Below are 13191 nucleotides of genomic sequence, written 5' to 3'. Positions count from 1 at the left end.
TGCTTATAGTGCGGAAAATACGGTAAAATGAATTGGCTTAAGACTGAAGCGCCATCGTTTAAACAGTGGGTATCAATCGTGGATGACGTACTGGACATGAATCACCTTGCGCACAGACTGAAACTGAAAGAAAATCTTTTGCAGAAAAATTGGGGAAAATGGTTGACATTCAGGACAAATTCAAACACAAAATTCATCAGGATGAATCATAACACAAAATATATCTATAAATAAAGGTTGTAAAAAAAATGAATAAAGACATTTCCCCAGCAAGGACACGAGAATGAATAAACATGATATGTTGTCTCAACAGAAATTTATTTCTTGCTTTGCTTTACTCAAATACATTATAAAAAAAATCTCTACAAAGTACTAAAACATGACATACCATAAAAATAAACTGACAGCTGGTATTCTTGTAAAATGGATAGCAGACTGCAAATCCATGAGATGTTAAAAAAATAGATATTGCCAAGATACTGTATTGCATTTAAAAACACTAATATTCTTACGCTGAAACAGAAAGCATCATGCAAATTCAAATCAAATGTCCCACAAATTCCCCTTTTCTGCTTGGATGATTCATCGAGTGGCCTGCATGAAATTTTCAGTCGTTCAATTCACTTCCAGAAGCATCCTTTCAGTCTGAACACTTTAATATATATATATTTTTTTTTTTTCAGTTTAAGGCTGATGACTTTCCATAGGAGCATCTGATTAGTCACATATCGACTGACATTTTTTAGTGACCTTTTTTCCCCCCTGACTTCTTTAGCTTAGCTTGATCAACAGTCTATTTCCCAAGGACTATTTGGAAACATCTAAATCAGCGTTTCATAACAATATACAGTACTGCGCAAAAGTTGTAGGTCCCCACTATGTCTTTTGCACTGTATTGCAGATTAACCAGCAACAGTAAGATTGTGATAATATCATTTTAGTATCAGGGGAGTTTTTTTCTGACTCACAACATGGTTTTATGTTGAAGTGATATTTCCGTTTTAACAGACGGCATAAACTATCCTGCATCAAAATAACTATCCAGCGTTTGGTACGATAGCAAAAGTTGCAGTTTGCAAACTTGATACTGTGCATCTCAGAAGTCGATTTACTGTATTTCCTCAAATAGTGGCTTCTTTCTAAATAGATGCCATGTCTCATTATTAGCTAAGAATTTAGCTATTCAAATAGATGGCTCCATTTCTTCATGCACAACAGCAACAATTTACTCGTACCACTAACGTGATTCCATCATTAAAGCATACTGTTTACAAAAAAACATAGCGTCTGTAAAGATGACGTTTACAATGGGGATTGAGCCTTTAGCAGGTATAGAAAATGGATGGATGGATTAGGGATGAGAAAAAAAAAGAGAATTCTGAAGTTATTTAAGAAATAACAGCAGAAAGGTTTTAGGTAGTTTAAGAATAATTAACTTATAATGACTGATAAATGTCTAGAACTGTGATTTTAAAAAAAAGGATTATCAGCATAGGTTTTACGTGTGTTGCTTCATCATTTGTGGTCAAATATTTAGCTAAGAATTGTTCTTATTCCGCCTAAGGCTCATAACTCAAGTAATCCAAATCTCAAGGCACCGAAGCAATAATACATTTATTATAAGACTGTGCAAATCTTTGTCCATCTGCGACTGGCTAGTGACCAGTTCAGATCCCACCAACCTAAGGCCAAGAGCTATAGCAAATGGATGGATATGATATTTTAATACAGTGACCCCCTGTTTATTACGCAGTGGAGACAGGTTCCATAGAGACCACATAAAACACATTATTTGCATACACTTTACATGTATGTAGAGATCAAAAAATCATGTTCTTTAATCTTAGGGTAGAGAGAGAGTATTAAGTATTCTTTGTTTTTTAAATTATTTGCTTTTTCATTTTTTAAACCAGGCTACACATTAATAACATAACGTACATCAGGAAAGTATTCACAGTGCTTCACTTCTCTACATTTTGTGATTTTACAGCCTCATTCCAGATAGTATTAAATGAATCTCTTATCTCAAAATTCCACACACATAAAGACATAAAGACAATGTGAAAAAGTTTTTTTTCATATTATATATAAAACCTCTTAAATGCTTTAACAATATTTGAATGTATTAAAAGACACTTCTCAAACACATAATCCATGTATTTGAAAGGAAATAAAAAACATGGAATTGACAGAAAATAGTGTACATATATTGTAATGTCGTGAGCTGGATAAGCCTTTAAGAGGCGGAGCCAAGTGAGGCATGTCTGTGCGTGTCTGTCTTGGGATGTGAGAGATGTGGTCGACAGCAGCTTCAGCATGAATGTGCTTATTGTGTTTTAATCATCATCATGACTGAAAAGTGCATAGACATGAAAATGATCACTTAAAAATCCACAAAATAGTGTGGATGCGGATATACTACTTTAGGAACTAATGATACAAAAATATTATTGAAGACAAAAAAAAAAAAATCATAGTAAATAAAGGCCCCTCCTTAAAAAAAATCTTTAACTCTAACTGTACTTCCTGCAGCAAAATTGACGCTTTTGACCACCAAATGAGGAAATACAGTATTTTCTGTAGTCACAAACAGTATAAAAATCAAGAAATGCACTCAAAAAAATACATTCCTTTGATAGAATGACATGTACATCTCTGGTCCATGGTTTCATATGTAGCGACAATACAAAATGACATCCATGTGTACTTGATGCCTCTGTCAAGTAATCTAAGGCAATACAGCCGCAGTATTCCGTTCAAATTACTGCAGCAAATGAAACTTTACAGGAAGACAAAAAGTCTTAAAGATCACACGACACGAAACAAATCACATTTTGTCATTTGAGTCGAGCTGTTTTTGACCCCCGCCCTCCCCATTTGTAGGAATCTACTCCAAGAGAGACCCAACATAGTGAAGAGAGGATTTCCCAAATGTGTTTTATTTTAAATATCTGTTATAGGAGGAATAAGACGTTTGTGTCATGCGCAAAATTTTACCTTCACACTATGTACTGGTATACGTCTGCCTTGCCGTGATCCGGTGTGGCAAAAGGGTTGAGCCAGGCCACTGAGAACGGGTGACCGAATACCACCTTCATGTTCATCCATTTGGACTTTTTCAGCCATTTCCTCTCCTCCTTTTTCAACTGTTCAATACCCTGTAAGATTAAAATGAAGTGTTTTAATGTCACCCATTCAAAAAAAAAAATCCTAACGTGTGGTGACAGAAAAAAATATTGTATCAGCTTTAACATAGTATGTAGGATTCTTATCTGTATATTGACCACATCTGTGTCTTGTCACCATGTCTTCCAAAGTAAACGATACGCTAATATCATTATTTTGACATTTAAACAGGTATCTTAATTTAGAACTCTTGGTGTCCAAACTAAGGCCGGGGGTCCACTTGTGACCCGTTCTTTACTTTTAGTCTTTTGGATGACTACGCTTACCGTTTCATCGGTACAGATGGAGTGCACTTGTGTCCCGAACATGACCGCCGTGAAGATTAAGAACAGAAGTCCCTCAAAGCATAGGAGGATGAGAAGGATGACAGTTGCAGGTGCAGAAAAGGCGCTGCACTCTGGTGGTGGAAGGAAAATTAGTATCACACGGAAGACATATTTACTACATGATTTACAAAAATTTGAGAGGGATTAACTTATTTTTGTAAAATACTAACTGGAGGACATGACGTACTGATAAAGCATTTGGGAATAAAATGCTCACTTACTTGACCAATCTTCTTCAAGGCATATTACAAAATGGAACCCCACCATGGCAAGCGCGTGGAAGGATATTAACGCAATGTACATCTACATATGAAAACACACAAAGACATATTTGTAAGAATGTGACCAGCTCTGCCCCTATTTTGTTGAACATTCACAACACGTTGGAATCAAAACTGGTGTTTATGTGATGCATATTTACCGTGTTTCTCTGAGTACAAATCAACCTTGCAACCCCCCCAACGCACTTTTTATTTTACTTCAATTTGGGTGAATTTTACAAAAATGTGAGGATAAATCTACCTTTGACTCTAGTGGCTCCATAAATCATCCAGTTAAAACACATGGTGTGTGTTATTAAAATGGTGAAAGAGAATTTTGTCATGTTCTGTGCAAACACACTAAAACGCATGCACACTATATTGAATTAGAGGTATATACAATTACTGGTATTTTAAGACTTGTAAATGACATTATATTACTTATGTCACATTTGCAATAATTCAAACACAGATATGTGGAAAAAAATTGGTCTGTTTTGAGTTATGCGGTAAGTCGACCCCCCTAATACGGGGGTTGAAAATTAGGGAAAAAAAAACTCGACTTCTCACCATCTGGGTGAAATTTCAGCTCCCTACGGTCTTTTTTATTTATTGCTTTCTCTTTGATGCAATGACCAAAGGATTGGACAAAATACCGCACAAGGGTTAAAAAGAAAAACTTAAAAAAAAAAAAAAAACAACGTACATTTTCATCCATTACCATTCTATATATAATGATCTTATTTACAGTCACCGCAGCAAGGGGAGGGCATGAAATGTTTTCTTTTTCCTAGGGGGTGCTTTGCAAAAATGATTGAACTAAGCACAGATATGTATGATATAAGATTTCAAAAGACTCACCGTAAAAAGCACAAAGTACTTCTGATTGTTCTCCCCCACACAATTGTTGACCCAAGGACAGTGGTGATCCATCTTTTTGATGCAACGTTTGCACACACTGTACACACAGGAATAAAAAATGAGACTCAGGAAGGGCAAGCTTCTAGTCTACAGCAATTACTTGAACATTGCTATTGTAATACAAAGTACAGCAAAGTCCTATAAGATTTGTAGTGAGTGTGCAAAATGGCAGTATTGACACAAAGGTTTGTCTAAACTGGCTGGTTCTACCGGAGTTATTCTGCAGTGAGTTTTCACTTTGAATGCCAGGATTCTAAGGGAGTGCACTGTGCTGCCACAGAGGTAGGTCATTATCCAGCTAGGAAACTCTACAGGGATATGTGATGCAGTGTCCGTAAAAACAAAACAAATTGAAAATGCACATTAGGCAGGAGGCAGTGCCTGAACCGCTAGTAATGAGGACAAGGGATCCTCTGGGAGGAAGTCACATTAGGCCCTTTTTCTGGCAGGTTGCACAGAACTGCAATTCATCATACACTGTTGCCACGCGTGTTGCGCCGCTGTACCTGCAGTGATGAGCTCTGTCAGGCTTGATACTGCAGCATTTAGGACACTTGTAGACCACCTGGCCTGGTTTGAGCTGGAGGCTTTCGATGAATTCTTTGGTCGCGTTTCCTTTCGGCACAGCTCCCTGGTCACGGGTTAAAAAAATGAAGGATACTTTTTATATTACTTTATTAGGGCTGAATGATTTCAAAAATGATTTAATTCAATTGGATATATGATTGTCTTTTTAAAAACAACGAGTGAATTTATTATTTAGGGAAATTTAAATATTTCCTTTACCCCCATGACTATTTTTTGTTTGATGTTGTGAGTAATGCTATGGTGAGTTGTTTACGTCAGATTCAGTATTACAAATGTTGTCAGCCATGGGTGATGATTGATCACTCTGATTGGACATTAATGAGTGAATTTGAGCAGATTTCCATGATTATGCACGGCAACCTCTGTCAGCCCATACTCATGCATGCGTGTACTTGTATCTTTGTTGCTGTTTTAGTATGGTAAAGCATTTTAAGTGTCGTTCAATAATAATTCAGATCATCTCATTGGCTGAGACGTGGAAAACAGTCATCAACTAACCGGATCAGTGCACATGGCCCTGGCATGCGAGGCGAGGGCTAGGAAGGCCAAGGCGTTGAAGAGCACCCCGTTAAAGAGGCTGTAGGCCACATTTTTGGCGGGCCACAGCATCACGAAAACCACCACGAACTCCGCGTAGAAGACCAGCAACCAGGTGATGACGGCGCACACGATTCCGCACCCGTCACGGATGAACCACATGGTGTCGGAGGCGCCTCGGGGTGGGGGAGGGGCGCAGTGTTCAGGCTTCAGGTAGCCAGCCTGACGCTCGATGTCCCTGGTGCGGTGAGCTGAGCTCTTCATTCTACAGCAGCCGTTGCTTTAACCGCATGCTGAAAGGCAAAATTCAGAGACAGATCATTATTCATGGCTTATATCCAATATCAGTTCATTTACTGTTTTCTATTTCCTATTTCCAAGTTAAAAAACAAACAAACAAAACGTTCTTTGGCCTCTGATGACGTCATTTAATCGAAGACAGCTGGGATAGGCTCCAGCACCCCCACATCCTTCGTGAGGATAAGCAGGCAAGGTTCTGAATGAATGAATGAATGAATGAATGAATGAATGAATGAATGAATGGATGGAACTAATCACCAGCTATTAACTGAAAAACATATTAGCAGATTATTTGTGGTTGAATGACTTGTGCATTTTTACCAAATCAATCACATATGTTTAAGGGGAATGTTGTAAGATGATTATGAAATAACTTTCAACTGTTGTAAAACATTATCTGTACATAACCTTTCCACTTATGGTTCATAGTTGTGCTCTGCTACTTATGTGTTGTTTATATCTTGTTTTTGACTTAACTTGGTACTTGTTCTTTTTAAGACATTCGTGTGGACAGCAAAGTAAGAATTTTACTGTATAAAGAAACTAGTTTCTCTACTGTGCACATGAATATAAACACTTTTAATCTTGAATTATTTTAGGATTATTTCCCAATTAGTGCAGCACTTCTATTACTTCGAAGGTCGAAGGCGTTGACAGCTACTCATGTTTGTTCTGCTTTTTGAGATAATTTTACTATGCCTTGCAAAATGGGGGGGGGGGGGGGGAGACACGCCACAGTATACTATCGAACATTTGTAGGGAAAATATGAAATGGTTGAAAACTGGAGTGTGAAAGTTACAGATATGTTCAGAAATAGTTTCCTCTCCTAAATAAAAAAGTAATTCTTTAGTTCGTAAGATTTCTGTGAGAAAAGGGATAACACAGATTTGTTTATTTTATCTTGAATTATACATTTGATGCTCATACAGTACCTAATTCAATTTTCGAGTTAAAATATTAATAATCAGAAGGAACAGACTAAAATAAAAAAACAACAGGAGAAGATATGCATCTGCAAAATGAATCTGTGTCTCCGGGAGCAAAAGGTGTATAAATGCAACATGGTAAGTTTATATTTCTTAAAACATCGTTTGAGCATAATTTATCATCATACCTCACTCTCTCTTGCCGCTTTGGTGAAGAAGGCGCTTCGTAATTTCTACCCTTTCGAAGCTAAATCGCGTAAAATAGCGATTTGGAAAAAAAAAAAAAAAAAAAGTCTCATCCACTGCTACCTATATTAGCAAGCTAATGTCACTGATCTTCGGCCAGCGGCTGTCCACACAGGTCCGGGGACACGTTCTTCTCGGCCGCAGTTTCGGTGTGACGCAAACAAATTTGTTAATTAGGAAAAAGGCCGGAAACCGCACATTTTGCCAGTCGGTTGCTAAGCTAATTATACGTACTTCTTTCCCTGTCGAATGTAGAATCCTCCCCACTCCATGGGACAATAAAACAGGGCCAAACCAGGAAGTGTTTGAGATTGTGATACAGATGGGAGTCAATGTGGATGAAGTAAAATAATGACGATACCCTCAGTGTTGTCTGTCAGGAGTCACTTTCGCAAATGAAAAAAAAACTACGTTTGACTAGCTAAACGAAGTTAATGACCAACAAATTAATAAGAAAACCATTAAAAGCTAAAACAAGAATAAAACATTTGACGAACATAGAAACAATTTGACGAGCAAAAAATAAAGGGCATCCTTCAATAAAATTACATGCTGGAAAAAAATCAAGCCCTGTCCAAGAAAATAAAATAAAACACAAATTTGAAAAGGTTTCTTGAACGGTAATGTACGATAATTTTAACGTTACGCGATAATACGGGACGTATGGGCGAGCAAATCAAGCGTGCGTTACAGCAGGCTGCTTTTGATGACGTCATATTCCCGCGTCGCCTACGAGTCACAATGGCAACAGTACAAGTAAGCGAAGCTGAAAAGGTTTATATTTTACATGGTATAAGGGTAAGTTTCGATCACTCTTTTCTGTTAATTGAGTTCATACGTTTCTTAGTTATATGTCGCAACGTTATAACGATTAGGATGATCTGCGAGTTGATGGAAGGGGTTGTGAAGACTACAGACACATGGAGATTGAGACTGACGTGGTGTCTAATAGTGATGGATCAGCCAAAGTTTCTCTGGTAAAGTTATATCGTGTTTGTTCTTATTAAGTTACATATTCCTTCTGAGACCAAGCCTGTGCATTTGTTTTCACCGTTGTGTCCATAATGTCTCATCAACAAAGCAAATGTAAACACACGAGACATCATTGCAAAGGTCAGGACATCCTCTACCGAGGACACGAGAACTTAGAGTAGCCTGAATGCGTCAGAAGATCCAGACCAAAACCAAATATCCATGAATAGACTGAGTCTCAGAATAATATCTTATTAAAGGTCATCTGACTCCTCGAGGCACTTATAAATAGTATATTTCCCAGGATGATTACACGCTTGACACAATTATATTCATGTTTGCAGGGGGACACCGCAGTTTTGGTGGGTGTCAAGGCTGAAATTGGAAAACCAAGGCCCATGGCTCCAAATGAAGGCTTTTTGGAGTTCTTTGTTGACTGGTAAGTTGGATGTGTATGCGATCGTATTGCTGTCACTGTAATAAAATAAATAAATAAATAAACAACTCAACCCTATAGCAAAAAAAAAGATGTAATTCATCACAAAAATGATCTGGCATTCTTAGTCTCTACTTGCTGTTTTGAGTTGCTCTTTTGGGCACTCAATCCAAATGTTATTTTTTCCTATTTGTTCATTTTTGTGCTCACTAGTTCAGCCAACGCAACCCCAGAGTTCGAGGGCCGAGGCGGAGAGGAGCTCGGGACGGAGCTGAGCAACACGTTGTACAAAGTCTTCAACAATAAGCGCAGCGTGGATCTGAAGAAGCTGTGTATCAGTGAGGGAGAACATTGCTGGGTGCTCTATGTCGATGTACTGGTGAGAGACTTGTCTGTTTTTCTCTGCACAATTGAAGTAGGAAACGAAAATGCAAACATATTGACTTGGCTCCACAGCTTCTGCAATGTGATGGAAACCTGTATGATGCCATGTCAGTTGCTATCAAGGCAGCTCTCTTCAGCACCAAGTGAGGACTGTAGAATGTTTTTATTTAATCGCTGCGTTCACTGTCGTCTTTTTAAATGTATTTTCAGTCAGGCCACAAGAGGGCGTTATATTCCATGTGACACGTGCAAATCGGTGTCGCCTATTTGGAACATATTTTGGAGATTTTACTTTTGGTCTTTGAATGTATTCGTATGCTTCACGGGGTTTTTGGAACGTATTGAGCAGAAGAGGTAATCAAATGCTTTTTCTGACAGGATTCCCAAAGTGCGCATATCAACCGATGAAGAAGGAGGGAAAGAAATCGAACTGTCAGATGACCCTTATGACTGCATGAGGATCAATGTAGAGAATGTTCCCTGTATAGTGACGTTGTGCAAGGTTGGCTCACTCCTTAAACACAACACAAGAAATGTATTATTACTCATACAGAATGTTAATTTTCTGCATTTTTTTTTCTACTAGGTGGGCCACAGGCACGTGGTGGACGCTACTCTGCAGGAGAAGGCTTGCTCCGTGGCCAGCCTCATCATCTCCGTCACACACAAGGGAATGGTCACCTGCGTGAGGAAGATGGGCGGAGGGAGCCTGGACCCCGAGAGCATCTTTGAAATGACACAAGTCAGTCATCACCACTTGTCTCATCTCTTTTTTTTTTTTTAACTGATGAAATAGTAAATAGTCAATTCCGATTTCCAGACGGGGAAACGTGTCGGAAAAGCCCTCCACGTGCCTCTCATGAAGCTTCTGCAGCAGGAAGAGAGTTTAGGAACAAAGAGACAGAAAGTGGGCTTTCTTGGTTAGAAATGTTATCCTTGTTTGCATTATATTGCAATGTAAATATAAAGCACCATTTTTTTATGACTAATAAAAACTGCCAATTTGTATAGCCTACTTGTCATTATTTACAGTGAAATTTTCTTTGGTTTACGGCAAACGCAAATGGGGTATGCAAAAGAACTTGAGGGGATACATGAACATTTGAACTCACTTGTTTTTATTGACGGCTAAAGAGTGCCGGAGAGAAGCCACGTGGGCTCGGGGAGAACATGCAAACTCCACGCTGGAGGCCCGACCCAGCTGGATTTGAACTCGGGTTTTAACTGAGGCGGACGTGCTAACCACTGCCGCACATAAGACTTTCATTTCTAAATCACTAATGTCAATCGTGAATGTGATTTACTGCAATTTAAAACGTTTACGACTCCCTCAAAACTTTGACAACGTGAGCGTCGACTGCACCACCTGGTGCCGCGGATGTGCAATTACACTTGACACAACGAAAGCAAATCCGAGGTCAAATGGGCCCCTCCTAGCATTGATAGGGAGGGGCGCGATTTCAAACGGACTGTTCCAAGTTGACCTTAGCGCGACCTGCCCGAAGAATGTAGTTTCAGAACAGGGACGGCTAGTTATGATTATATATTTTACGATAGTTCAAATCTTCCGGTTATGTAACCCGGCGGAGGAAAATTCTCGAATCTGCACCTTCTTGCGTTTGCCACGTGGCTAAGGCTGAGGGTTCGACTAAAGAGAGACCAGATGGGAAGAAATCATTCCAAGACGTCTGTCAGACGGCAGGCAGGTCCAAAGCATACAGCCCTTCCCGGGCTGCAAATTTTTGGAAACCAATTTGTGGATTTGTCACTTTCTTAAGTGGAGTCTGGCATGCAAATGAGACATTTCACAGTTTCCAACCATTCATCCCATCGAGTGCATCACCGTTAACTTTATTATTCAATTTGAATCGCTTTGCAAAGTTTTGGCCAACATGCAGGAAAAAAATATCCCGTCTTCTTCGCGCAGGTTATTTAACTCAGGATGAGTATTATTTTTCTAGTATACTATGAAAACCGCACATGGTTATGTCATCAGTACCGAGGGTTTGCACCATCTCTACATTTTTCACATGCGCGCACACAAGCGAGTGAAGGGAGGGTTCAGAGTTACAAGATAAATAGCGAGGCTCCGCGTCGGCCCGTCCTCAGTTTAGCAAAGTGCAGTCATGGAGTTCAAAGGCGTGTGCGTGCTGATGCTCGCCCTGATGCTGGTCAACTGCTCACTCCAGCAGGCTCCACCAAAGAAGAAGCCCGTACGAAAAGGTAGTTTGCCACGCAATACTAATCATCGACCAGGTTGCATTTCTGCCATCGTGGTTTATTTATGTGATGCTTTGTGTTGGATTTAGACAATAGTGCTGCCATTGAGGAGCTACAGAAACAGATCGATGGCATCGTGCAGGACCTCAACCTTCTCAAGGAGGAACAAGCCTTGCAGAGAGGTAAACACCATCAAATGGAACACTGATGGGTAGTACTAAATCTGGTAGAAAAGAGCTTGAATTTGCACGTGAATGTGAAGTAAACTTTGGACTTATGTTTTTAGTGGTATCTCTCGGGTGTTTTTGATTCAGCAACTACAGAAGATACCTTGTGGAAATCATCGGTGTTATTAATGACGCATTTGTCGGTCATTTGGGTCATTAATGACAATGTGCGTCTGTATAAAACTTATTAAAAAATATATATATATACACACACACACGTTTTGCAAAGGAGTCACTGTATGACACAATTTGGTGATAAGTTGCTTGATTTTCCAGTTCATTTGCTCTTAATTTGAAAAGGAAAATGTGATTTTCCTATTAGAGAGTTAGTTGGAAATTTACTGATACCTGCAGTATCACAAGTTTGAATGGTTGTCTCCTGCTGTTGGAAAAAAAAATAAATAAAAGTAGTGCACAACTACACTAATATTTTCCTATTGGATGTAATCTAAATCTTCGCTTTTTTACTGTTCTGATTGGAAGTTGAGGAAGTGTGACTTGTGAATTCTCCTACCCAGTTTTGAGGGAAAAACTACAATCATACGTAAATAATAATCCAATTTTTATGGATTCAATTCATCTGTGTGTGTAGTGTGTTTGAAGGGCACGAAGATGAACGGCAAGTGCGTCTTGGCCGACCCAGTGAAGAAGTCGTATCACACAGCCGGCGAGGACTGCAACGCCCTGGGCGGGGTTCTGGCCGCCCCGACATCCGCCGATGAGAACAACATCCTGACAGAATACCTCCGCCTCAGCGTGGGCAGGGATGAGCAGGTGTGGCTGGGGATCAACGACATGGTGACCGAGGACACTTGGGCCGACCAGACCGGCGCCGGCATCCAGTTCAAGAACTGGGACACGTCCAACAGCCGCGCCCGTCAGCCGGACGGCGGCAGGTCCCAGAACTGCGCGGCGCTCTCCGGGGCAGCCAAAGGGAAGTGGTTTGACGAGAACTGTCGTGATGAGAAGGCCTCCGTCTGCCAGTTCAACGTGGTGTGATCACGTTTGCGGTGTAATCCAAAATAGCTGCTTTGTGTGTACTTCTGCTGCAATGCCACTTTACCTACTTTTTCAAAAGAGGCTTTTTTTTAAGATGTCTGGTTCTGCAATTGGACTCATTCTGGATTCGATGTCAGACGCATGACTGTTATTCCCATTCTTTGTGTAACAAACAAAACACTAAAACCAGTCTTGCATAAAAGTGTAACGAGAGCTGCATATGCTGTCATTTTAAAAATACCACTAGCGATACACTCACATTATAATACAAATCTCTTTTTTTTTAACCGAGGTATTCGTTCAATGTCTATCATTTTGCTTGTGGAACTGCACTTTCGGCAAGAAGGTGCACCCACTGAAGTGGTCGCAGAATTTGGGTCTGGCTACCCTTGACGTGACTAGCCAAAAAGTCACAACTATTTAAACGTGCCTGTCATAACTGTACTATGCTGCATTCTGTATTTCACTGACAAGTCTCACATTGAGCCTGAAGAATATTCTTGTTTTAACTTTTTTTTTTTCATCTTTAACTCGTTCTTCGCCATCGGACGCCGATAGATGTGCGTTAAGTGATCTAACCTGAAATTTAAATAAAATGATAAAGCACATTGTCCACCATTAAATTCCTGGTTTCACTTTTCCCTTCATGTAATTCTGATATG

General features: G+C 39.7%; 3 protein-coding genes across 5 annotated transcripts; 2 read left to right on the top strand and 1 right to left on the bottom strand.

Annotated features, from left to right (window-relative positions):
- Positions 1 to 301: 301 nt before the first annotated feature.
- zdhhc3b (zDHHC palmitoyltransferase 3b) lies at positions 302 to 7961 on the bottom strand. 3 transcript variants are annotated; one of them, XM_088405647.1, is made up of 8 exons: positions 7526 to 7961; positions 7234 to 7421; positions 5780 to 6111; positions 5200 to 5324; positions 4634 to 4730; positions 3734 to 3815; positions 3453 to 3583; positions 302 to 3158 (listed from the first exon to the last, which is right to left on the bottom strand). In XM_088405647.1, the coding sequence occupies exons 3-8, from the start codon at positions 6080 to 6082 to the stop codon at positions 3000 to 3002; spliced, it is 897 nt and encodes a 298-aa protein (XP_088261773.1). In that variant the 5' UTR covers positions 6083 to 6111; positions 7234 to 7421; positions 7526 to 7961; the 3' UTR covers positions 302 to 2999. The 3 variants fall into 3 exon arrangements, with proteins under 3 accessions (XP_088261773.1, XP_088261772.1, XP_088261774.1); XM_088405646.1 differs by having other exon boundaries at positions 7234 to 7961; XM_088405648.1 differs by lacking the exon at positions 7234 to 7421.
- A 46-nt stretch (positions 7962 to 8007) lies between these two features.
- exosc7 (exosome component 7) lies at positions 8008 to 10091 on the top strand. The gene is made up of 8 exons (XM_088405050.1): positions 8008 to 8089; positions 8167 to 8268; positions 8608 to 8702; positions 8913 to 9078; positions 9156 to 9226; positions 9462 to 9585; positions 9670 to 9825; positions 9904 to 10091. Exons 1-8 carry the CDS (start codon positions 8033 to 8035, stop codon positions 10006 to 10008), a joined length of 876 nt encoding a protein of 291 aa, XP_088261176.1. The 5' UTR covers positions 8008 to 8032; the 3' UTR covers positions 10009 to 10091.
- A 1072-nt stretch (positions 10092 to 11163) lies between these two features.
- LOC148406152 (tetranectin-like) lies at positions 11164 to 13137 on the top strand. Its single transcript, XM_088405045.1, has 3 exons — positions 11164 to 11306; positions 11393 to 11485; positions 12123 to 13137. Exons 1-3 carry the CDS (start codon positions 11210 to 11212, stop codon positions 12527 to 12529), a joined length of 597 nt encoding a protein of 198 aa, XP_088261171.1. The 5' UTR covers positions 11164 to 11209; the 3' UTR covers positions 12530 to 13137.
- The last annotated feature ends 54 nt before the right edge of the window (positions 13138 to 13191 follow it).

Source organism: Hippichthys cyanospilos, chromosome 21, assembly GCF_059441005.1.
Source record: "Hippichthys cyanospilos isolate Australia breed blue-spotted pipefish chromosome 21, RoL_Hcya_1.0, whole genome shotgun sequence".
Classification (NCBI taxonomy): Eukaryota; Metazoa; Chordata; class Actinopteri; order Syngnathiformes; family Syngnathidae; genus Hippichthys; species Hippichthys cyanospilos.
This window is presented reverse-complemented; position numbering and strand designations above follow the sequence as displayed.

Excerpts from the sequence above, each read along its gene's own strand:
- zdhhc3b (XM_088405646.1), bottom strand. The coding sequence starts at position 6,082 with ATGAAGAGCTCAGCTCACCGCACCAGGGACATCGAGCGTCAGGCTGGC. Across the intron at positions 3,816-4,633 it reads AGTACTTTGTGCTTTTTACG|ATGTACATTGCGTTAATATC; the intron begins GTGAGTCTTTTG and ends TTTCATATGTAG. Across the intron at positions 3,159-3,452 it reads CCATCTGTACCGATGAAACG|GGTATTGAACAGTTGAAAAA; the intron begins GTAAGCGTAGTC and ends TTAATCTTACAG.
- exosc7 (XM_088405050.1), top strand. The coding sequence starts at position 8,033 with ATGGCAACAGTACAAGTAAGCGAAGCTGAAAAGGTTTATATTTTACAT. Across the intron at positions 8,090-8,166 it reads ATATTTTACATGGTATAAGG|GATGATCTGCGAGTTGATGG; the intron begins GTAAGTTTCGAT and ends TATAACGATTAG. Across the intron at positions 9,227-9,461 it reads GCAGCTCTCTTCAGCACCAA|GATTCCCAAAGTGCGCATAT; the intron begins GTGAGGACTGTA and ends TTTTTCTGACAG.
- LOC148406152 (XM_088405045.1), top strand. The coding sequence starts at position 11,210 with ATGGAGTTCAAAGGCGTGTGCGTGCTGATGCTCGCCCTGATGCTGGTC. Across the intron at positions 11,307-11,392 it reads GAAGAAGCCCGTACGAAAAG|ACAATAGTGCTGCCATTGAG; the intron begins GTAGTTTGCCAC and ends TGTTGGATTTAG. Across the intron at positions 11,486-12,122 it reads GGAACAAGCCTTGCAGAGAG|TGTGTTTGAAGGGCACGAAG; the intron begins GTAAACACCATC and ends CTGTGTGTGTAG.